The sequence below is a fragment of the Cynara cardunculus genome (assembly GCF_001531365.2).
Source record: "Cynara cardunculus var. scolymus isolate 2C chromosome LG 12, CcrdV1, whole genome shotgun sequence".
NCBI classification, from domain to species: domain Eukaryota; kingdom Viridiplantae; phylum Streptophyta; class Magnoliopsida; order Asterales; family Asteraceae; genus Cynara; species Cynara cardunculus.
The window spans coordinates 5,089,332-5,114,388 of NC_037539.1; the positions used below are offsets into that span (position 1 = coordinate 5,089,332).

General features: G+C 36.8%; 4 protein-coding genes across 4 annotated transcripts; 1 reads left to right on the top strand and 3 right to left on the bottom strand.

The window, feature by feature from the left end:
- The first annotated feature begins 1,616 nt into the window (after positions 1 to 1,616).
- Positions 1,617 to 3,654, top strand: LOC112523475 (protein BASIC PENTACYSTEINE1-like). The gene is made up of 2 exons (XM_025133092.1): positions 1,617 to 1,692; positions 2,380 to 3,654. The coding sequence occupies exon 2, from the start codon at positions 2,389 to 2,391 to the stop codon at positions 3,304 to 3,306; it is 918 nt and encodes a 305-aa protein (XP_024988860.1). The 5' UTR covers positions 1,617 to 1,692; positions 2,380 to 2,388; the 3' UTR covers positions 3,307 to 3,654.
- Positions 3,655 to 4,461: 807 nt separating this feature from the next.
- Positions 4,462 to 5,622, bottom strand: LOC112522808 (putative clathrin assembly protein At1g25240). The gene has a single exon (XM_025132121.1). It carries the CDS (start codon positions 5,620 to 5,622, stop codon positions 4,462 to 4,464), a length of 1,161 nt encoding a protein of 386 aa, XP_024987889.1.
- A 357-nt stretch (positions 5,623 to 5,979) lies between these two features.
- On the bottom strand, positions 5,980 to 15,859 carry LOC112522677 (importin beta-like SAD2). Its single transcript, XM_025131959.1, has 22 exons — positions 15,715 to 15,859; positions 15,269 to 15,404; positions 15,033 to 15,120; positions 14,797 to 14,946; positions 14,029 to 14,191; positions 13,710 to 13,894; positions 13,464 to 13,637; positions 12,245 to 12,390; positions 11,939 to 12,062; positions 11,671 to 11,851; positions 11,273 to 11,432; positions 11,134 to 11,175; positions 10,929 to 11,047; positions 10,649 to 10,847; positions 9,296 to 9,427; positions 9,093 to 9,196; positions 8,789 to 8,968; positions 7,845 to 7,984; positions 7,551 to 7,690; positions 7,249 to 7,412; positions 6,683 to 6,809; positions 5,980 to 6,526 (listed from the first exon to the last, which is right to left on the bottom strand). Exons 1-22 carry the CDS (start codon positions 15,802 to 15,804, stop codon positions 6,372 to 6,374), a joined length of 3,099 nt encoding a protein of 1,032 aa, XP_024987727.1. The 5' UTR covers positions 15,805 to 15,859; the 3' UTR covers positions 5,980 to 6,371.
- A 5,441-nt stretch (positions 15,860 to 21,300) lies between these two features.
- LOC112523154 lies at positions 21,301 to 23,445 on the bottom strand. Its single transcript, XM_025132634.1, has 3 exons — positions 23,188 to 23,445; positions 21,870 to 22,058; positions 21,301 to 21,793 (listed from the first exon to the last, which is right to left on the bottom strand). The coding sequence occupies exons 2-3, from the start codon at positions 22,053 to 22,055 to the stop codon at positions 21,554 to 21,556; spliced, it is 426 nt and encodes a 141-aa protein (XP_024988402.1). The 5' UTR covers positions 22,056 to 22,058; positions 23,188 to 23,445; the 3' UTR covers positions 21,301 to 21,553.
- Between the last annotated feature and the right edge of the window lie 1,612 nt (positions 23,446 to 25,057).

The window sequence follows — 25,057 nt, forward strand, 5'->3', positions numbered from 1 at the left end:
TATAATGGGTAAATTTTTAAAAATACAATGTCTTAATAATATATTGTTGTAATAAGAAAAACTAAAAATACAATACTATAATAAAAAAATTTATAAAAATAAATTATTATTTTATGCATTTTAGCCTGTAAATTATTTCATACTCATTTAGAACCAAGGTGATGAATGGTCAGAGGGATACGGGGAATTTGTGTCCTTTTATGTCAATCAATTAAAAACATTTGAAGATCCAATGAGGGAGTGCCACGATCTCCCTCCCTGCTTGACATCTATTTCGCTTTCCATCAAGTCACAAACATCTCCGGCGATTTATCTTTCTCCGGCCTCCTTCTCCATCTCCGGCTACCACTTCTTTCGGCCTTCTTCTCCATCTCTAGCCATGAAAAACCGACTTTTGGTTACTTACCGATTCAAAAACAGATATGGAGCCTCCCCTCTTCAAAAGCACGTTTGATGAAGAACTCAGATCAAGTGTTAGAAGAAGAAGAAGGAACAAAAGGGTTAGGGTCCTTGATCCAAAGTTCTCCATTCCGTTCATGTGAAAAGCTTTAATTTCACATGTGAGTGCTTCCCCAGAGCTTGCTATACACACACACACTTACCACCGCCCATGGAGAATACTATATATCTGTTTAAAAATATAGAACTCATATGATAAGTCTTGTAACTCCACATCTGTAAATTAATACTAGATTTTCTTTTGTTTTTTCCAGGTGTTTTAATAGCCTTACTACTACACTCCTACACCATGTTAGCGTTAAAAGGGAGGAGGTATGGTGAATGTGGAAGGTGAGATGGAGGAGAAATGGTGTGGGGGTGATGGTGAATACTGAATGGTTGCCAAAGAACGGATACAGTGAGGAAGGGGGGTCGAAGTGGTCAAAGTTGCTGATATAGAAGGAGAGACGAAGACAACGGTCCTGGTTCCTGATCGAGATTCGAGGAGGGAGACGATAAGAGAATGGACGAAGGCGGTGGAAGGTGGTTCTGCGTTTATCGTCCGACGGTGGAGTGTGGTGGTGAGTGGATGGAGATGAGGGAGACGAGAAGAGAAAAGGTATCGCCGTGTCGGGAAGAAGGGAGGGGCATCGGTAACGACGAGGGAGTAGGGACTATCGCCGAGGAGATTTTTTTTTTGAGTAAATTACGCTTTTCGTCCCTATGGTTTATTAAAAATTGCTATTTTCGTCCTTGTGATTTAGATATTATGTTTTTCATTCTTATAGTATGTAATTCATTGCTATTTTCGTCCTTATAATTTATAAAAAAAAGATCAAAATACCTTCAAGTTAAGGTTAACAGTGGTTCAATCCAAAACGAAAGTGAAACTATAATAAATAATTAGTTTGTATGGGGACCTAATCTAAATTTTCATATAATTACAAGGACCAAAACTGTAATTTACTTTTTTTAAAAATTTAAATATAAAAATACAAAGATTAGGAAGTGAAAAAGGGGGATGTCAGCTGGTGTAAGTGGAAGGAAGCAAACACAGTTATCGGTTGGATTTATTAATTTGTTGATGGAAGAAGCTCCATTTTAAGCCCTCTTTCTTTTTCTTATATACCTTTCTTTCTCTCTCCTCTCTCTCCCCCCCTATCTCCTATCTCTTTCTTTCCATCTCTTCCTCTCTCTCTCTCTCTCCTCTCTCCTCTCTCCAGAAACAAAAAAAGAGCTGTTTTACCCACACAAGTAAGTTCTTTCTCTCTCTCTCTCTCTCTCTCTCTCTCTCTCTCATATACAAATTCTTATTTCTCTCTTTCCCTTTCTAAAATATTTGACTCCCCCCTTTGATATTGTACTTTATGCAACTCTCACCCAAATGGGTTCATGTTATCATCTCTACCAGATCTGATTTTTCCACTTTTCTTGATCTGAAATTTTGGATCTTTTTCTTTAAGGAATGGGTTTTCTTTCGGTTTGATTGTTGTTTTGGTTGTTTGCATGTTATTTTCTGCATTCTTAGTCGATGTTATCTATGTCTTTATGGTTTTTGTTCACGGATCTGTTCGATTTAACGCCGCTTATCTTAGATCTAGTTTTGGTGCCCTAGAATTTTTAACCTTTTCTTGTGGAATCGGGTTTTACCCATTGAAATGCTATTGTATCTGGATTCCGTCTGTTTTTATTTGAATTGTCTCTGATGTTTGGATCCTTCGTTTTGTTGATTGTATCACCATGTTCATATCGGATCTAAAAAAATTTCATTTCTATGTTCATATTTGGGGAAAAGGTTTGGATTTTGACCTAGAGTTTAGCTTTGCCTCTATTTTGACTGCTTTGATTGCCAATTTTTTATGGGTAGAATGGCGATTATTTGGTATGTTCTTGCAAAATACTAAAAATGTGATGAATGGTGTTTTGTGGCTGCATCTGTAGTATCTATCCATGGATGATGACGGATTGAATATGCGAAATTGGGGCTATTACGAGCCTTCATTTAAAGAACATCTTGGTTTGCAATTGATGTCTCCTTTGGGCGACCATCGAGATACAAAACCTTTCCTATCTGCACGAGAAACTCCGGTGATTCTGAACCCCAATGGCGGAGCTGCCACAGCCGCCCCTTATCACCACCACGCCCGCAATTGTGTGGTTTCTGAAGCACCTATACCAATGCATTATATGAGAGAGAGTTGGATTCAAAGAGAAAGACTTCTTCATATGCTTCCTGGAAACCCCAATTTTGCACTTCTTCCTGATACTTCAGCTTCCAATTCAATCCACATGATGCAGCCGCTTGATTCCACAAAAGATCCTGGGATGAATGTGGACGATAATGCAGCCATCATAAAGGGAGGTGGCAGCAGTGGTGGTGGTGCTGGTGGTGACGATGCTGGCGGGAGTGGTCCTGTAAAGAAAAGATCATCGGGGACAAACCCTAAAACCCCAAGAGCAAAGAAAGCGAAGAAAGGCCCTGCTGTACCAAAAGAAAACGGCAATCCCACCGGCCAACGTTCAAAAGTTGTGAAAAGGAATATGGATGTGGTGATAAATGGTATCGATATGGACATTTCTGGTATTCCGATACCTGTTTGCACATGTACCGGAACTCCACAGCAATGTTACCGGTGGGGTTCTGGCGGCTGGCAGTCGGCATGCTGTACCACCACCATATCAATGTATCCATTGCCGATGAGCACCAAACGCCGTGGAGCCAGGATTGCTGGGAGGAAGATGAGTCAAGGTGCGTTCAAGAAGGTGTTGGAAAAGCTCGCTTCTGAAGGTTACAACTTTGTTAATGCGATAGATTTAAGGGCTCATTGGGCTAAGCATGGAACCAACAAGTTCGTAACGATCAGATAGATCTTCGCAGTGGCTGCACCCTGGTATATGGTTCGTCTTTAACTTGTATATACTTCTGTGGTCGTTTGCAGAGGTATACTTGCTCATGAATTTTCCGTTTTTTCCGAGCTTTAGACATTTGGGGTTCCATTTATATTTCGATTTATGCTAAAAAAGGATATTTCTTGGCCATCTAACGGTAGAAATTATGGATTCGGTTTCTTTATTTTAGTTTCTTTCGCTTTTAATCACATTGCTCGGATCTTTTATACTCGCTTGTTTGTGTAATCTATCATGAATCCATCGAATTCCTGGGCTTTGGGTGTTTCGCGTATATTGTGCAACTCAACTTCGATTTGAAGGATTCCTTCATGTTCGTTATACAGAAGAACTTGTAAACTTAGAAATAACGTTAATAGAAAACATTGTGTTGTATGAAATCACAATCGATTTTTTGAAATTTGGATACATGGGGTCAGGTTCATAAAATTGATTAGGAACCGGGGACGTTGATAGTGAACCTAATCAAACATTGATTAGGAACCGGGGACCGTTGATAGTGGTGTATGTGACATGCTCGTCAAGAATATGGGCGTGTTAGTTATTCATTATGAATAATATTCATATTGAAGAGACGGTTTTCGGGTTACTAATTAATTTTGGATTCTTAATGGAACATCCCTCTAAACATCGGATATCGAATGAACGTTCACATCAATCATATCACGAGACATATTTAATGGAAAGAGAAGCACAAAATGATTTCAAAGGAAAATTGTTCTTTTCCATCCCGAAACATATTGATATCTCATGTTTGGCACGACATTAGGTGCGTTTTGTACATGGGACTGAACATGACATGACTATAGAAAATTTATTGTCCCATGTTTGGCACAACATTAGACTGGAACAGGATAGGATCCGCCTTAGTGGAACAAGAACACCAAATATATGGAACAAAAATAAAAAATCTGGGAGACGAGATAAGATTGGTAAACTATTAATCTACCAAATCTTAAGATCTTCTGTAATTCTTTATCTGTCTACCTTGTTCTCGTCAATCTGGTTCCGTCTTTTTCTGTCTGGTCCTCCATCAAGTTCCGTCTTGTTCAATCCTGTCAAGTTGAATGACGTGAAGCTGTTCAAAGGGTAAAAGTTTGATCCGAATTAAGACCTTTAAAAACTAATCAAATCGGGCAATTCATGTGTGTTGCAATAACCAAAAGGATTCGTATTGTTATTTCTGGTTTCCATGGGAGAATCCAAACTGATGAGCTCCAGTTGCTGATCTGATTGCAACTCATCATCTTCAAAGACCTCCCATTCATCTGTGGTTATCGTCGTCCTCAAACCACTTCTTGAATCGTTGGATTCATGGGTTTCTGTTGTCGTCTTCTCCTCCATAATCACGTATTTCTGCTCTTCTTTCGGGAGAAATTGTTTGTTCCCAGATTGATTAGAACCGCTCTTTATCAGGTTTTCAAGATTTTGGATATCTGCTCTCGATATGTGTTCGACTTTGGGACGTTCGGATGCCTTAACAACACCGATGTTTCTACAAAAGTCTAGATATTTAGACAGTTGCTTCTGTTGATCCGTTGCTTTTTCGATTATGAATAATGTTATTTTGGCTTCTGTTATGCTAGTCGAATAAATCCTGCCGAGAATGCTGACGATCCTGTTGCATATGTGGCCATAAATATCAAAACTCTCGGCTACGATGCATTCCATGGCTTCAAGAACGAGCAAGTTTGTGCTTGCTGCGTATCGTGGTTTGATCTGGAGCAACATGTCTAGCAGTGGTTGGAGTTTCTGTAGCCAAACAAGATCCTGGAGAATCAGACTCTTTTCGCTCCTTTCCTGATTGTCTTTCTGTTGCTGCGAAAGAAGGTATAAGAACGCCGATTTCTGGTCGAGGAAAGCATAGTAATCCCGGATAAAAGCCTCAAAGCTCCATCTTTTCACATTCCCTGAATGCCCGTGTTTGAAATCCGTAAGATCAAACGGCAACCGTCCAATCGTTTGAACAGCAGGGACTTTGCAACAGAAAACTCCATGCATAAGCATGAGGCCCTTCAAAGCCACCACCCAGTTGTGGGTCCTCTCCATTCTAACAGAGAGGGCCCACAACACAGGACGGAGATATTCCTCAGATTTATTAATCCAAGCATACACACATTGGGTGTGGTGGATATCGACATACGATTCATCATGGTTGGTGGCCTTGATGACTGCCTTCTGGATATCGGGATTCCAGAACGTTGAACGACGACTAGTCAGTCTCGCTTTGATAAGACTGTTTTCGTCTTTAAACGCTCCGGAAACCCTCCTCCACATCCTATGTTTTCTGTTCCAAATTTAACGTCCCTGCTGTTCTTTCGTGGTTCTTGTTCTTTTCACACCTTTTCTTGCTTCTTCGTTTTAATTTTTTGTTTTCCGATTCTAAATTCATAATTTTATTCCTCATTTTGCTTTTTTATTTTGAGGTGGACAATTTTTTCAGTTTTCCCATGAGAACCGTCCACACAATTATGTGTCAAAAAGTAATAAAATAACACGTAAACGGAACGGAAATAAAAGAGCATTGAGACGATCACCATTTCCATGAAGAGGAAACTGATACAGTATAAATATATACATCCATCAAGAAAATAAGATGAGAAAAATGAATAAAATAATACAAACCCAATTATGAAAAATTCAAATTTCAACAAACAATTTAAACCAAAAGAAACCCCAGCCAAAAGGGCTTTTCTTTATCTCCTAAACAAGTACAAACAGACCACCAGATCAAGGACCAGGGGGGCCATCTCCGGTCTAATTAGACCCAAGATTCACCCAAATGATTGACCACCTACACTTGGGACAAAGTCCTGGCAGCTTTCAAACCAAAAAATATACTCCTTTTGAGTACTCGCGACTCGCTCCTGACCACTGTCAACAGTGATGTCAATCACAATCCAGACTCATCAGGAAGTTGTAGTCGGTTTTTTCTTTAACCATTGCCAAATGGACGGAAATAACCACGGAATTGAGAGCACAAAGCAAAATTTGAACACGTTGTATGTATATATGTAACACAAACATCATGAGGCTGCTGATGCCTTCTCCAGCTTTTCTTTCTCGATTGCTGCTCGTCTCTGATCAGCATGCTGAGCAACTCCGTTTGCTAGTGCCTGATAATGGAAGTCAAGCGTCTGCGTGAGGTTCTGGAACCTTGTTGGGTCTGACGCTTGCAAAACTACAGGTTCATCATTTAAATAACCCAAAACTCGAAGTTAGCACACAAATCTAAAAGCTTAATAAAAACAAAATCAAAGCCAATAACAGTTTGTTGGATGGACCATATACCAAACTTGAACATTGAAGTCGGTCTATTCATGGATATACATCTTACCTTTCACAGTATCCACAAAGAGAACAAAGGGATCCACCTCATCAATAGGTGACTGCAAGTCTTCATCATCACTGAAGTCCTCATCAGAGTCATCATCGTAGTCATCAGTTGATCGGAATACCTTTGCCTGAAGATAAGTTTGTTAGTAGGAACTCCATCAAATATAGACAATTTTATCTTACGGACTGTTTGGTTGGTTTTTCATTAAGTCCTCTATAGATAAAGTTGTCTGTGTGAATCATTTGTCCGTATAAATTGGTAAGGTTTTTATTTGGGAGGGTTTTCTCATAGACGGAAGGAGCTGGTTTTTKRRKKGGGGGGRGSAAGTTTGGMAAAAACTTGGCTTTCTGMATRAAGCKMCCYCYWRRAKSCTKACTGAATAAGCCACTTTCTATATCATCAAACCACTATCAAATTGTCATGCCTAGCTGACCGAATAAGTTGCGAGTCCAATTAAGCTCATTAAGCTGCCAAAAACAGGCCCTTACTGACGTAAAGAACTTGTCAGTAATAAAAGAGAATGTTCTCCTTTAACTTGCCAAATAACTTTGTTCTTAGTTACAAACCTGTGCAGCCAATTTCTGAAGTCTCAAGCTATCAGCTTCATCACCATCCTCGTCATCTACTCCCATTTCCTTGTCAGACCCATCATCATCATCATCGTCATCATCCGTTTGCAAACCATCATTCATGTCGTCATCATCCTCCTCAGGCTCTTCCTTCTCCGCTTCTGTGCATAATTTATTCATACATACCCATGAGACATAAATCTAAATTCATATTACAACCATAAAACATGGGTAGTTATTAGTAACCAGATGAGAAAAGAGGAAAGTGGAAGCAAGAGAAATAGAGATGATGGAGAAACCTGCAACTTGATCCTTGTAGGCAACAAGCAAATCAAGTGTTGCCTTGAAAACACGCTCTAAGGCCTCCCCTGGCAACTGATCCACAGGAAGTGAAAGTAGAGATGTCAAACCTAAACAGCAGATTTTCTTGTCATTTTCCCTGAAAAGTAACAAAAGAACAAACTAGGTAAAGCATCGCCACTATCCTATGAGAAATACAGAGGAAATCAGCAGAAACAGCTGATAAAAGTGGAATATGCAAAAGCCTATAAGAATGCTTGTACGGATTCCACATGATAAATAGGGTTACCAACCTCTTAAAATTAACCCGGACACCACTCTTTTTAGTTTGTTGCAACATCTGAAACCATAGGTTAAAGATTTCTGTAGCCACACCAAGCTTTTGTAATATATTGAGCGTCAAAGACGGATTGTAGTATAAAGCATCAGCAATCTGCATGAGGGTATAAACATTATCCAGGATTATCCAAAATCACAAATCAAAATCTGGAAAGAATAGCACCCCATGAATGAAAAGCAAGTAAATCTCAAGTAATGTTTGTTGTTCAAACTTTTCTACAGAACAAGAAACATGTCATTTCCATCTACACCTCCCTCTGTAAAACCGCAAGATTCTTTAATAATCTAACATGATATATGGTAGTCTTGTAACAAAATAATCCATTTAAACCACAAGGGTGGTGCTTGATTGGTTTGAGCTTGGGCTCCAAAGGTCAAAAGTGCCTGGAGGTCCCAAGTTCAAATTCGAGGGATAAAAATCCCCTTGTGGCCACGGAGGTTCAAATGCGGTGACTCCTGGCTACCCGCAAAGCAGGTGGTCGCCCTGGGATTAGTCGGCTCACATAGCAGGTTGGATATCCAGGTTAATAAAAAAAATCCATTTAAGATTCAGTTGGCTCAAAATTTGATGGGTTCAGAAAGATAACACTATTTATAACATACATAAACTATGACGTATCGTGAAATGTTAACACCCAGTTCCCATTGCTAGTAGACTAATTGTGAGACTTAAATGAGGGAGATAAGCCAACTTGTCAAGCCTGAGAACAAAATCTCTACTTTCATTTTTATAATGCTAAATTTTATCTACTTCTCTGTAAGACTGGTCTGAGTAGCAGGATCAAGCCAAATCTGCGTGCAATTACATGCTTTATACCATGCAATTTAAAACGTTAGTGCTTGATTTAACTCACAAAACAATGGAAACTTAAAAACGTTAGTGCTTGATTTAACTCACAACTTGCATCAAAAGGCATTTCAAGTACGGCCGTTCGGCTCGGTGCAACCGCTCAACTGTGATTCTAATATATGGCTCAACCCAGAGGTCCACCTGACCCTTGCAGTTTTGTAACACTACTGCTATAAGCTTTGGTGCAGGTTCAATGTCATTGTCTTCCAAGTTTTTGTCACTCATTATCTGGAGCAAAAGAGACGAGTGATTAAAAAAAAAGATAAGTATCAAGTAATCGAGAGTTCTTAAGCATCTAGGCATACAGAAAGTGTTTTTGAAGAAAAAAATTCAAGGAATGCCAGCAACATACATTGGAAAGCATAATCCACAAACTTTGTTGGTAGTCCGGTTCCTTGCATGTCAGATAGTGCACTGTACTCCTGGATATATAGTTGTCCAAAGGAACAAGTATATCTACAAAAAGATAAAACCCGAAAGAACCATATGCAATGAGCAGGTGGAGAGCTCTGTCTATGAAGAAGAATAAGGCAACTGAAAAGAAAATTAACATACTTGGAAAAAAATCAATAGCCCACTCAGCCAAAGCTTCCATCAGTAATGGCCAAAGACTCCACATATCCATGGATATTGTCGGTGAGAAAAAGGTCATGTATGATACAATTTCCAAAACTTCTTCGAAGACCTCTGCAATAACATTTATAATTTAGCTACAAGAAAATGAGGAATATCCTGTTCCTGAATGTGTCATGGTACTAAGAAATAACTGTGCTCAGATAGAGGAATTATCTACTAAACCACCAAGTTCTTTTGGAGCTGAACTAATTATGAAAAGTAAATACAAGTTAATTTGTAGCAACTGCTTATCTCTGACAAGTTGATATCAGCTAAAATGAACCCATGCTAGTATAACTATGTTCGATCTCAGGTGAAGATAGACAGATTATGATTACTTTTGAAACATTTTATTGTGTATATGAAGGAAAAATAGAAACAGATGCTGGATAAAACAAGAGGAAATGAAAACAGATTAAGACTCACATCAGACTCAAGCTATGTGGAAACATTCCTCCACTACCCCTAATCTGAGGGTGTATTCACTGTTTAATCAAACAACTATGTAGACAATGCCAGGAGTGGATTCAACAGTGTCCCATAACTCAGTACATATATCTATCCCATTTCCAACCTTACACTCAAGCTCACATCCTCGTCATCTATCGTCAAGGAATATCATGAAGGTACCAAAAGATGCTTCAAGCACCTCATGTGTAACCATCTTTATTGATAGAGTTGCACTCTAGCAACAACAATCAACATGGTATTCAAAAAGATGCCTTAGCTACCTCATGCCAAAGCGTCTTACACATTTTTATCTGCACCCTTGCATAGGTTTTGTTGCACTTTGTATACTACGTTAATCCATACTTACTCAAAAAGTACTCATCAAAGAAATATTAAAAGCACTCATTATGGTTCTGGATGTGAGCATATAATCTTAACATAGAATTTTATAATCTTCTGGCTATGGTTATTAACTGGGTAATAGGTTAACGTGTCATGAACCAAATAGATATCTTCCATCACACTAACACAATGAACGGAAGCATCACATGAATGGTTAAGTAACTAACAGAAAATCTAAAGTAAAATCCTTATGTGTTTAACAAATTTCCTCCTTTTTTCCAGATTAAGAGCTCAACCCACAACCCCTCCCCACCACCTTATCTTTTTGGGCATAATGCCAGCCATCAGTGTTTGATAATTGCTATAATTAGTTAGCTCGTTCAAGAGTTCCCTTCCATTTTCAAATCGAGGTGATGTAAATCAGCAAAGTTCTCTCCTTATTGGTCTACATCAAATATCAATGTTCACATTAGTGTCGAACACTAGAAAAAAAAATCTTACCTTGTCCATCAGTTGTAAGCATCCGGCGCATTATTGGAAGTAGAGTTGGCTCAACGTGAGCAAAAAGGTGAGGAAGCCTGCTCACTGATTCAAGAATTGTGCTAATGGCACGTAAACAGCCAACAGCTGCCAAAGCACCAGGATCATCAGCTTCATCTTCAGCTTCAGCAGTGTTCATACACTTCCAAAATGCAGCAGCCTATATAAATAGGAGGTTAGAGTGCAGATAAAAAGTACAAATGTGAAGCACACATTTTATTTTGAAGACAAAAACCATCACCAGGTTCTGGCATAAGCCAACAGCATAGGGTGCCATCTCCTCTCCAAACTTGTCAACAATAGTCTCAAGGGTAAACACCAGATCCTCGTTTTCAACTTCATTCATAAGCTTAAAGAACTCTGAAAACAAACCATGTGTAAGGGAAACAAACCAAATTTGGAGTGAGATAACACAATACCAACAAACCTTTATTTGATACACATACCATCAAGTAGCTGAGGAAGAATAGGCCTGATTTCACCAAGATCTGCAGAGTAATGAAACGTAGTGATTCTTGTTAGGTTTCAAATTCTCAAAGAAGAGGAATTACAACATGAGAAGTATATACTTGCTAGGTAGCTTACCTTTGCAGGCTTCAACGAAAGAACGCAATGCAAAAACAGAATCAACACGAACTGGGAGCTCTGGGTCACGCATCCCAGCAACAACACTTTGTAGTGCTTTGCGGAAATTATTCGGGTCAGAGAAATTAATATGGGCATATTGTCCTGCAACCCATGCAGCCTAATATTCCAAATGAATCTCATTAGAATAAAGTTCCTAACAAAGATGATAATGAAGCACGAAGTATAAAGACGAAGTTTTAAAAATAAAAAAAAATTGAGGTTATTGTTGAAATGCAAATTACCCGCATTCGATTTATTATTACGGGAACTATCGAAGATATACAGCCGTTCATTTCTTTTTTTGAATATTGACAGCTTCATATAGAAATAGAATAAAATCAAATAAAAAACTTTACCTTTGCTCTGATATGACCCACCGGACTGCTGAACTCTGGGAAAACATGTTGCACTAACATGTGCTCAAGTTCTGATTTATATGGTTCAGTCTGTTTCAGTTTATCACACAGTGTTCCAATAGCAAGGAGAGCACCATCCTTTTGTCGATAAGGCTTAATCTCAACTGGTGCCTCCTCGTATCTGAGGAAAGGAATATATAAAATACATCATTATATTGCAGCTTTTTTAACAGGGAATATTCTATATAGATAACTGAAGAGGTTGTACCTCTTAAAAATTTCCACAATGAATAATATAAATTTTTGAAGGTTGTCTTTTCCACGTTTTCTCACCAACTCACTCACAAAGTCCATTGCTGCAGTCCTAGGACTGTACAGATCTTCAATAATATCTGCAGTAAAGAAAGAATGTTGAACGGTCAGGACCTAACTTATGTTTAGACAAAACACATTAGACTGAATGCCACAAAATAAAACACACTATTTGATTCGGAAAATACATCATTATTGTATAGTCTTTCATATATAAAATATGGCGCAACCCAATTCTTATTTGGAAGATTGGAAGACTCACCATAACCCTTTCTCACATACTCATGCGGATCTTCCTCCCATAGCTTTTGATCGTTGTCATTGAAGCACATAAGTGGAAATATTATTTCAAAAAGAACCACATCAAGTCTTGCTTGGAGAATATTGTATGTAGTAGTCTTGGAAATACTGCATGCGTGTATGGACAAATTATAGAGAAATGTGATACAAGGAAGAGTATAGCAGAATAGAAGGAAAAAGTAACAACAGAACAAGATAAAACAATGCATTGATGAGTAGCACAATATGCATAAGATCCAAAAAACACAAAAATACAAAGAACAATTTTTTAGAGCCAACCAAAAGCATGTATTGTGTAACTGTATGTTGTAGAAAAATCGATCACAGGGAATAATTAAGTAGGCTTATGAAAGACCTCGGTAACTGCAAATATAAATGCATTATAATTAAGCATGCAACTGACTACAAGATGATAGCCCTTTTAACATTATTGGCTAAGGAAAATGACAACATTAAATAATATCCCCTACAACAAGTTCCCAGAAACTGCATTTCGTCAAGTATTATTTAAGGATGAGGTGTAAAGGTCTCCATGAGCCCAGACACAAGGCGCATGCATCCTCAAAACTGTCGAAAGTGAAACTCACCACTTACAAGAAAAACTATACATACATACACAATACACAAACACAAAGAATCATTAAAAAACCCAAACAGGTGTACACACTTAATTATTGAATTTATTGAAGCGTCATCAACATCAGGTAATATTAACACATATAGTTGCATCACATATATAAAAAAATTACCGACATTCAATTACATTATCATCCATTAACAATTTAACACAAATTCATTTCACCACTAACATAGCTAACAGTAAGACCATAACCCGCTGATTTCATTTACCTCAACTCCATAAATAGACTTTCAAAGAAAAACAAGCTGAAATGAAGAGACATTTTTGACAGAGCAATCATGAAGAGACAAAAAGGCATAACCGAGGTAGAGTGAAGGGCTTAAGGTTGATTGTTCCATCTTTTTTCTCCTTTTGTCTAATACATAGATAGAAGTATGATAAATAGGCTCCAGTTCCGTTTAATTCAAACATCCAAGAGGAAGTTGAAACACTTCAGCAGGCAATAGTTTTAGCTTAATAAAAATAATAAAACGAAAGAGCAGTAACAGATCAATGTAAAATTACGGACTGAATCAATAACCCAAAATCATATGAAACAGACCTATTGCTCAAATATTGCAGAATAAGGTTGGTAACCCTGTCAGGTAAATAGGCACCAACACGGATCGCATTCAACAAGTTCATATGACATTCCAAAATTTTCCCAGCATAGGTTTTCTGAAAGTGTTGTGCAAAGACTCTGTTCTCTGGATTTTGCAATTTCAAATCCCCAAACCTGTGGAAAAGCAAAACCTATGAGATGTTTACAGTCTCAAGGTATTTAAAAGACATTAAAACCACAACTCACCGTGTATAGAGGCGGTTTAATATATGGACTGTCCACTTCTTTACCTTCCACCATCCCCATGACTTGCGGAGCTCTAGATCAGCAGGTTGGCCCTCTAATGGAACAGGTCGCTCCAACATGTTTAAGAAAAGAACCATCCAAGCATTGAACACATTTGGATCAAACAATTTCTTTGGAATCTCCAGCTGCACAACATTTCACAACATTTTTTTGTAAATAGGACTTCCGTGCACTATAAGTGTATAAATTAGTCCCTAATGTTTTTGCAACTTAAAAGTTACTTAGTGACCCCATAGGATATTTCAATGCAGTAACTTACATAAATGGAAGACCAGTATATTTTGCAGATGAGCTTAATTAAATCTGCTACTTCTATTGATGGATTTCCTATCTGAACAAGCCTGCTAAAGATATTGAGCAAATGAGGAAATGTCTCCTCAACAACATGGTGAACTGGTGTTCTCTCCTCATCTGACTTGAACCTATGAATAGAAAATACTTAGTACATATATTGATCAAAATTAAAAGATTCATGGTAACTTGCTTTTAGGGCTTAAACAGGAAATACCACATTGAATTCGTACAATAAATACAAAAAAATCAATATTAAAAAGCCTATATTCAGCTATACAGACTGCCTTCTATACCAAAAGAAAATGATGTTACAGTCAGACTTTTTTGCCCCAGAGGGATATAATTGCTAACTGAGTTGCAAGATCACAACTTCATAAAGCAAGCGAGAGAAAAGAAGACGTTGCAGACGATTCGAATTTAAGCTTAAAGATCCTATAACCTTATTCGGTTGTTTATGGCTATGAGGGATCCACAAGAAAAAACAATAACTTCATAGTGTTCTATTTGATACATACCCATATGATATATATCCTATATGTAAATATAGCTAGAAAAGAAAAGCTAAAAGAAAGGAAACTTAGCAATTCCTTGTGTAATGTAGCAAAATAGTATAAGAAGCAATTGTGCCTCTTTATGAGGATCTAGAGATGTTCTATTACAACAGTACCAATAAAAGTGAAACCAGGTAAAGAAACTAAGCTGCAATTTAAGATGTTCAAAGACAAGGACTTACTCATATTTTCTAGCAAGAATACGTAGCACAAATAGAGCTCCATAAACTTGCTGGTCCTGCAAATTATGTGTCACCCAGTGCAAGAGACTTGGCCATTGCTCAGGATAATCCGCATGTATAATTGTCTTGAGACACTCGCCCAACTGTGCCCTGTTAACAGCATATGGTAGCTGATTTCATAATAAAATAGAGAAATACAGAGCAAAAGAAACAATAGCTAAAGCAATAGTCTTCACCTCAACAATGGAGGAACTTGTGCTACAAAAACAAGGATGTTCTGCCTCACCAAGTCTTTATCACTTGGCAAAATCTTGGATTGTTCCTCTAAGTTGGCAAATGGATAAAGAAAAGTCAGAAATTTGCAAACTTTCAAGCTAAATATTCTCCAAAATAAATGTTCATTATGCACACTTGTTGGGTTGGTTAAAGGTGTTTTCAGGTGATAGTTTGGCATTGAATTGTAGGCAAGTACCTGGATCATGAGGTGACCAGTTTTCTGCTACAAAATTCTTAAAATGAATACTTGCAACCTGCCGCACTGCCAAGTCACAGTTTCCATCCACAATGATCTGCAGCAGTCTCACCAAATGCTGAGGAGTGTACTGATACTGAAAAAGAAAATCATTTTCACATTAACCTAATAAACTAGCACAACAATTAAAAAAGCTAAAAAAACTAAAATCACAAGTAGTCCGATTCATAACCAAATCAAGATTCTGTCCACCGACACATAATTCGGTCATAATCATCTCAGAAAACGCAATTGTGATTTGCAATTAACAAACGCAATGAAATAGATTACACCGCCAGAAAATCAAAACTAACAAACAACAAACAGTTGCAAATCATCTTCCAAATTAAGAGTAATGAATGAATACCATTTCCAATGCAATTTCGATCAAAATGAGAAGAAAATACCTTATTGAGACTCTCTTCAGCGGCTTTTCGTTCAGCAGGATTGGGACTAAGTGCTGCATTTAGAACAACAGCAAGACCTTGAAGATCCATGTTCGTCTGCTGATGATTTTGGAAGGACTGTGAATGAAGTGATGACAGAATTCCTCTAGGGTTCACAGAAATCTGCAAGGGGAGAGATGGAGGAAAGAATGAATAACACGAGTTGTATACAAATCATTAGGGTTTAGAGAGACAGCAGCAGACTCTCTTGGTTGGCTAGCTACTATTGGTTGACGGCGTAGCGCGTCACCGTACGCGCTGTTTAGCCAAAGAATAACGACATATTTTATTAAATATTATTATTCTAAAAGATATCAACATAAATTTCTGACTAAATTACGATTTTCATCCCTAGTAGTATGTTAATAAATTCTATTTTCGACCCATAGTTTAAAAATTGCTATTTTTATTTCTATAGTTTATTATTTATTATTATTTTAGTCCCTAAACTAAGTCTTATCTTTAAAGTATAAGGGATCAAAACAGTAAAGAATTGTAAACCACAAAACCGAAACAACAATAAGTTGTAAATCATAAGAATAAAAATAACAATGAATTACAAACCATAGGGACGAAAAACACAACTTCTAAACCACATTGACGAAAATCATATTTTTTAACAAACTACATGGACACAAAAAGCTCGTTAGAGAAGGGGTGTTCTACTGGTTAATGATGAACCCACCGCACTATTCTTGAAAGGGAACAAATGCCCTTCGAAAAAATCTCATCGGTAGTCATCATGGAGAAATAAAGGAACTAAATTTAGAAAGTCTTGGTCTGTTAAAAAGTTTATCTCTCTTGTAGTCATAGGTGGTATGAGAAAAACGGGTCTCCAATGCTTGGATGAACTGGTCCCAAGAGAGGATTTGATGATTTATATGCATCCATTAATACCAAGAGAGTGTATCACCATCCAAGTGAAATGATGTTACAATAATTTGCTCATTAATAGGCATATCGTGATACTTATGGAATTGGTAAATCTTAAAAATATACCCACAGGGATTAATATCGTCAAATTGAGGGACTTCTAATTGAAGGAAGTGGTTCTTCCGTACATCTGAGCGAGAGTGAAAGAAATAGGACTAGGAAGGGTATAATTTTTTCAAAGTAACAACACTCGAAGAAACTTCATTCAGTTTGTGGGAGAAGGCGACCTATAAATAGGTTAATTGTTGCATAAGCTATTCGAAATTGTCATTAGAAGAACAAGTTGGGGGAGCCATGAGAGTCTATGGAAGTTCTCTCCATGAAAGCAACAATGATGAATAAAAAGAATGTCTCTATAAATTCAAAGTAACGGAAGAGATTATAAGGATTTGGATTGATGAAATACATCATTTATACCCCTTAATGGCTAAAGGTATAACACCCGTGTTTTCATTGTCGCCACTAAAATATAAATTTCAGAAAACATTCGGTGAACAGCTAAGGAAACAGTATGTGAACGACCAAGAAAACGGTCGAGAACGGCCCGGGAAAACAGTCAAGGAACGGCTGGAAAAATGATCGGGAACGGCCAGCACGCGGCACGACAAATGGTGCTTGGGTCGGTCCATGCAGCTTGTCTCACGGCTTAAGTTGCATTTAGCACCATGCATCTCTCTAGGGCCTAGGCTATAGCGTGTGAATTTCCACGTGATCTCAAGTCGCAGGCAAGGCTGCAAGGTGCAATATGGAGTTTTAAAGTTCAATTTTTGAGGGTTTTCTTCATTTGGTCATATCTCACTCCTTTTTATCCATTCTGGGCGATTTTGGAGGTTATGATTTCGTCTTTTAAAGCTATTTAAGGGACGAACAAGAGGATTAAAGTTCCCTTGTTGATTTGTGGTCCTTAGAAGTTGAAAGGTAAGCTCTAAACCAACCATTTCCTAATCTAAGGTTTGGTTCTTTTCACCTCAACCCTCATTCTTCTCTTGGGTTTATTTGTGCATATTTTGGAAGTAAATGAGGTGGTCTTGAGAAGCTTTGCATCATAGATCTGGAAGTTTAGCTTGGGGATCTAATGTCTTCCTCAATAAAAGCTAGATACTGGGTTTGGAAACTAAGTTTAACCTAATCTAGCAAGGTGGATCCAAGTTGCTTTTTGAAAACTTTATACATACAAAAAATATCCATTATGAAGTCTTAAAATATTTTATTTGATGTTTATCAATGAGATTTATTTGATGAGACTTGTGTTTTGATACATTTGATTTATAAACATTGTAAACTGTATACCCTTGAGGTTTTTGAGCATTCTGTTAAGTAAACCATAAATTGTGGGGGATTTTGATGATTTGTTCCTCTTTAGGGAAAACTATTTGATGTTAATGCACATTAACTATATTTTGTTTTATAAACCACTTGGGAAAATACATGTTATATGTTGTTAGGACACATTTTGGAAAAATAAAATAATATGATTTCATTTGGAAAATGATTTGTCTCAACTAATAATGAGTTTTTGAGTTAATCATACTTTTGGAGCATGTGTTTCTATAAACGTTGGTTAAATGTGTTTTTATTGTTTATAATGACTTTTATTGAATAATCAAGTGATTTGTTTGAGCTTTTAGCTCGGTTTTGACTCAAATGAGGCTTGGGGATAATTGTTGGTTTACATTTGCTTTATGTCGAGTTTTTGGAGTATATGCAGTTATGTCATATTTATTTGAAAGTTTCATGCTTTGAGTGTGTTGGCCGTTCGATTGGTGTCGTGTAATTTAGACTATAATAAAATGGATTCATAGGAATAAGAGTCAGTTGTTGGCTTGAAAATGGGGTCATTACACCTGTGTCGTAGTTTGGCGTCCGTACGAGTAATAAACCTTGAGTGGTTGAGTTGATTGTCCATAAAATGAAAGACCTGGAGCGGTTGAGGTTAGTCGTGTCAATATTGCGCACAGGAATTGGTGTGGGTTGGATTCCGGGATCGTAACCGATATTGTTGAAAGGAACTCGTGTTGGTTGGACTCTGGGACCGAGTTGGTATTGTGGAGATGAACTCTTATGAGCCAGGCTCGGGGACCGTGGTATTGCGAAAGTGATCTCTTATTGAGTCGGACTCCGAGACCGTGTGTATTATGATGATGAACTCGTGAGGAGTCGGGTACTGGGACCTTTGTTGTGAGGCTTTAGCCAAGTAGAGTCGACAAAGTCATCGGGGGTATTTTGAGGATGAACTCGTGTGGAGAGGCCTCAGGACCATTGGCTTGTAGGTCTATCTCTATGGTGTGTAAGTAGGCACTAAAATTGGGGTGTTATGGAGACGAACTCGTGTGGGGTTGGGCTCCAGAACATTAGATATTACGGTGATGAACTCGTGAGAAGTCAGGAACCGTGACTGTGACTTTAAGGTGCTACTTGACAACATTGATGAACGACTTATTTTCTCTTTCGCCACGATTGACAGAAACGAGTCTTCCCTGTCACTAAAAGGTGTTATTTTGGGTATTGAGTATTATCCATATTTTCGGTGATGTTTCGAGTATGAATTGTTATCCATGATTATGATTTTAAGTTATTGAAACTTATCCATGTGTTAAATGTTTTTGATGATAGAGTTTTATCCAAGTTCATTATTTGAGCATTGAAATGAAAACTGTTTGTTGTCAAGTGCATCAGGTTCTTGTTGGGGAATGGTACGAGTGGCACCATGAAGGGTTGAGTGTTAGTAGATGCACGAGAAATATTTAGCTATTTGGGAACAACTTTTGTATTTTAGAATAACGACTGTATTTAGGTCTTAGTAACACCCGACTTTAGCCTAGAATTTATTTAAAATTTGGTTTGCCATTTTGTTGATATTAAATCCATGCTTGCTATTCAATGTATCATTGGAAATTTAAGCATATCCCCCTTTTTAGATATGAGGGTGTTACATTCACCCTAATTGTTACATCCTAACAAACTGAAATCACATAAACTGATCTTTCTATTAGATCTTAATACCAATTTCTAGAACAGTTTAGTCACCATCGTCACTTGTACCAAACGAACTCAGATCATTTTTTTGCCTAATTGATATGTCTTTTAGGTCGTGCCTCTTAGATCTCTTCATTGACTTCGGTATGGTATGAATTATTTCCTAAATTAGATTTAACCATAACATGTTCATTTTACTTTATAAATGTAAAAGCCTTGATCCGAGGGGAAATGCGAAGTGTCTAGAAACTCGGGATCGTATTTATATCTACAACGTCACACCCAACACCGTAAAATCACGATTTGAAGAATACTAAAATCAAATGAAAGCACGTCATTAAGTAAACATTTTCATTCTATGTATATATAAGTGAATATAGATACTTAAACTACATTTGTTATTATAAGTAATGCATCAATCACAACTCTTGTTAAGAAAAAAAAAATGTATCATTTGCATTCGTTTTGCACTATAATCTTACCAATTGGTTGGTTTTGATTTCAACCATGGTTATAGATTTTAAATCATCCATCAGACTTTTATCCACCATCTTCTTCCAAACTATCATCTTTCCACCATTGTGAGATGATGAAAGTCAACCTTATTTAAAGATTTGAGAAACATTCAAACCTCATGTTGCCAAGTCATCGTTCTTGGTTTCACTTTTAGTTTTGCACTATAATTTTTACTATTTGGTTGGTTTTTATTCCAACCATAGTTATATATTTCAAAGAGGGTCGTACAAAATAAGACAACACTATGAGGCAAACCCCATAAATTGACATAAAGACATCCAATCCACTAATGTGTGAACAACTAAAACTCAACGACAACTTAAAAAGTGATCATAGCCCTTCATTCGATTAACATTTGTCAAAGACCTTCCAGCCTAGTGGTAAAGGTTTGAGCATGACATAGTCATGAACCCGAGTTTGAGCCCTGGGAGGGGAATGTTGGCGACATTTAAGTAGGGCCATGTTTAGCCTCCAAATTTGCCGGGGATTAGTCGGGCTTTGACCCGGACACCCTTAAAAATTCTTTCAATTCATACAGACAGATTAATCCATATAGTCAACTTTACACCTTAAAAAAAAAAAAAAAAAAAAACGCAACATAATTCCTCACATGGATATGTGGAATATAAAGGAGTAGTTTCGTAACTTTTACAAATAGACAACAAACGAATTCATATATGAACCTATGTGATACACATATAAACTATATGTTGACATGTGAACCCATTAATTAATTCACATGGGAACTTTTAACTGATTCATATATGAAATACTCAATTCTCATGATACAACCTGAATACTTAAAGATTTTTCTTTTATATATAAAAAGATTGACAAAGCAAACGATTGTTAAATTTAATTTATCAAAACGAATTAAATAAAATCTAATAGATCAATTTTTCCAAAATCTTGAACAAAATAGATGGAACAAAATTTTAGGAGACATGAAAGATTAGTAAATTACTAAATTACCCATGTCAAATCAAACCCACCTTCTACAATTTTTTCACCCGCCTACTTAACTCTCACCAATCCCAATCCTTCGAGTCCCGCCAGGCGCATCCTTACGGATCATACCAATCTTCCATAAGGAAGAGCTTGGTCGAATTCGAGTTAATAAGATGATGAACTCGAGTCCAATAGACTTCAAAAAGGTTAGATACACCGTCATACAACAAACGCTCATATCGTATTATACATATATAGAAGTTTCACCAAAATACCGCTAATTCGATTTTGAGTTCACTATTAAGATCACATTTAATCTAGGTTAAATGTCATAAACACCAAGAGGATCAGAACACGAGAGACCGTTGAAGCTAAAACCAACAACTAAAATCTCAATCAGAACACGAGAGACCGTGGTGGCACTATGTCAAGATTCGAACCTGTGAACTTGCTGAAGCTTATTCAAGACAGTCGTATTCATGTTCTGGTGAGAAACAGGCAACGCTTGCAGCAACGGCGTGATGGTATTTGTATGGTCGTGATGCCTCTTCCGGACTGTTCTAATGGCCGGTTCTGTAGCTTCTTGCGCGCTATTTTCTTTGTGAACGGCCATTGACGCTTCTGGTCTCTTGCGCTCTGAAAACCGATCATCCTGCATTCTTTCATCCTGCATTTGTCGAATGTGTTAACCTTCTGTGTCTGTATGAATTAAGCAGTCTGTATGGATTTAGATAACGACTTACATTGATCAGGGGAGACGAGTGAGACATAGGACACTGGACGGGCCTATCTTCATGGGAGGGTTCGGTTGGATGTTGAATCGGCCAAAACTCAAACTCAGTTTTGAAATCGAATCCGTTGACACCTACATTTTCAATCATCCCATTGCTTATACTTTCATCTTTCAATTGAACCACCCCTTCTTTCATTTCCTGTGATTCCCAGAAAAGAAGTCAGATTTAATACGGTGACAAATTCGCAAGAAGAGCGAAAAAGACTTGCAGGGTCATCTTCTAATGAGAAACCCATATACAGAATTGACATTTTAGATCATAACACAAGCTCAAAACATCAGAAATAACACAAAATGTAATGGAAAGAATGGGAAACTGAAAAATGCCAAGAAAAGTAAAGCAAACAGAGAGAAAGAGACTTATAACCATGCCAAAAAGATTCATATTTCAGATCATAACCATGCCAAAAACCATCACAAACACTCGATCCAAGAAAGCAAACAGAGAGAAAGAGACTTAAAAGATCATGACCAAATCAAAAACCCACATAAAAGATTGATATTTCGGAACATATCCACTCCAAAAACATCACAAAGACTTGATCCAAGAAAGAAAACAGAGAGAAAGACACTTAATATCATCCAAGAAAGAAGAGCCCATACTGAAAATTGACATTTTAGATCAGAAAACTGTTCGCCATAGACATTTAGATCAAGAAACAGGTGCAACACATCAAATAGACAAAGAATCAACACATAAGAAAGAGGGGACTTACAAGATCATCTCCTAAGGAAAACCCCATATAGAAAACTGACATTTTAGAGATCATAACATCCAAACAGCACCAGCTAAAATAAAAACTGTAAAGCAGAGTGGTGTGTGAAATGGGGACTGCTAAAGGCAACAGTGAAAGAAGAAAAAGAGATTCCTCATCATCATTTTAGTCCCCTGCTAGCTACTGACCATTCTTTCTTTGTTTCTTTATTTGGGTCGCTATCAAATCCACGCACTGTGTGCGTGTGCGCCATGTAAGAACAAACACACACACAGATACAGAGAGACCACATCTGCTTTTACACTTTTTTTAAAGCTTTTGCTTTAACAACAACAGTGGGTTTTAGTTTGAAAACCGATACCCATTTTCTACTTTTTTTTTTTCCCTTTCAATATTCCTTGGATTTGCACAAATCATTAAAGGAAGAGACAAAAATCCTTCCCGAATTAAATAACCCTACTTTGCCATTAACGATCCTCGGCTTTTGTTCCCTTTTTCCAAATAGGGGTTTCTTAGATTTCTCCCAGTTTGAATAAACATATAAATTGGTACCTTTGGTGGATGATAAAGGGAGAGAGAGACGACGGCTGTGGTTGTTGCTTTAACTTTGGCCGCCGTGGGGTTGCCGGAACATTTTAGAAGGCGGAAAAGGTGGAGCAAAACGTTGGAAAAATTGCAAGGAGGTTTCAATGGCGATGGCAATGGGATGCAATTGGATTGCTGAAAAGGGGGGAAACATGATTGACAACAAACGGTCCCTTTGTTGTATCTCGATTGTATCTCCGACAACTGAATTTCTAATAAAGTGACCCTTCACTGTCATCTTACATCATTCTTTCTTGAAAAATAAAATTAAAATTGTAAGCGTTGAGAGAACTTCGCATCTTGCAATAATTGCAACAACTTTATTTTAAAATATTGTTTTTATTTGATTTTTTATATGTATTTGGTTCATAATATGACATTTATCTCAATTAGAGATATAGATTTTTTGCATATTAATTCAAAATAAAATGTCGTAAACAATAATCATAAGATTATGCAAAGAAATAGTTTATTTTAATTTTTTTCTGTTTCAAGAGTCCTTTATTTGTTACACAAATGTAATGTTTTCTTCCATCAAACAAGCTAAACGATTTTTAGCCGACTTAGGGTCGTTTTATCAAACGTTTACTTAGTAAGCATTTATCATGTCATTTATCTTATTGGATGAACATGACAAAAAGACCTAAGATCTTACCCCGAAAGAGTGATAATAAGAACCGAGAGTCTTACTCGCAAAAAAGTTTGACGACTACTATCCGGCAAGTGAGATGATCACTCTTACCCAGTTAGTGCTTACTGGATAAATCGTCGTATATGATGCAAGTTTAATCGACTAGATAAATTCTTACTCAGTAAAATATATAAGAATGTAAACTCTTACCGATAAACGTTTATCAGATAAGTGTCTTAAATATTAAGTTGTAAAGGGGTGTTTGGGATTGCTTATTTTAGGTGTTTTTTTTTTACTTATTTGAGTTTGGTACCGGGGATAAACTAAATGTTAATGTTTGGATGAGAAAAAATAAAACTGCTTATATCGGTGCCAAACCGGTAATAAACAGTTTTTGATAAGTTAATCCTTCCTGACTTATGAAAAATTGTTTATTACCAGTTTACTATTTTAATCTTGTTTTATTAATGTTTGTTAATTATTAATCTTATTGATATAAATTTGTTGTCAAATATATTATCATAAATGATGAAAAATAAATTTTTACATGTTAAAAAATCAAATAAGTTAATAAGTCAATAATATGGAAGACTGTCATTTTTGGTCATTTACATATATAAGCAAAATTTGTCAAACATTAAAAATTAATTTATCAGCTTATTACTTTTTGGTACCGCTATAAGCTAATCCAAACACTTTTTACAAAACTCCAATGTAATACCACATAAGTTAATAAGCCTTTTACAAAAAAAAAAAACATAAGTTATTTTAAATCCCATCATCATATTCACTTAAACACAAAACTCTCATTGAAGTAAAAACATTTACAGTTCAATGTCTTGGTTGTCAGAAAAAAAATGTACAATCTCTTCTTCAATAATTTTCCTTTTTGTGTACCAATAGTCCCTATTTAAAATTAGCAACTTTAATTTTAGTTTAGTATTATTTTTGTCCGTAAAAGAATTATTAAATTATTTGGTTAATTGAATAATGGAAAAAGTACAATAAAAACCAATGAACTTTCTTGTTTGGAATGATTAAGTCCTTGAACTTTTTTTTGGAACAAATAAGTCCTTGAACTTTTTTTTGGAACAAATAAGTCCTTGAACTTTCCAAAACATGTTAAATAAGTCCTTGAACATTCCAAAATATGTTAAATAAGTCATTGGACAATTTTTGGAACAAATAAGTCATTGGACATTTCAA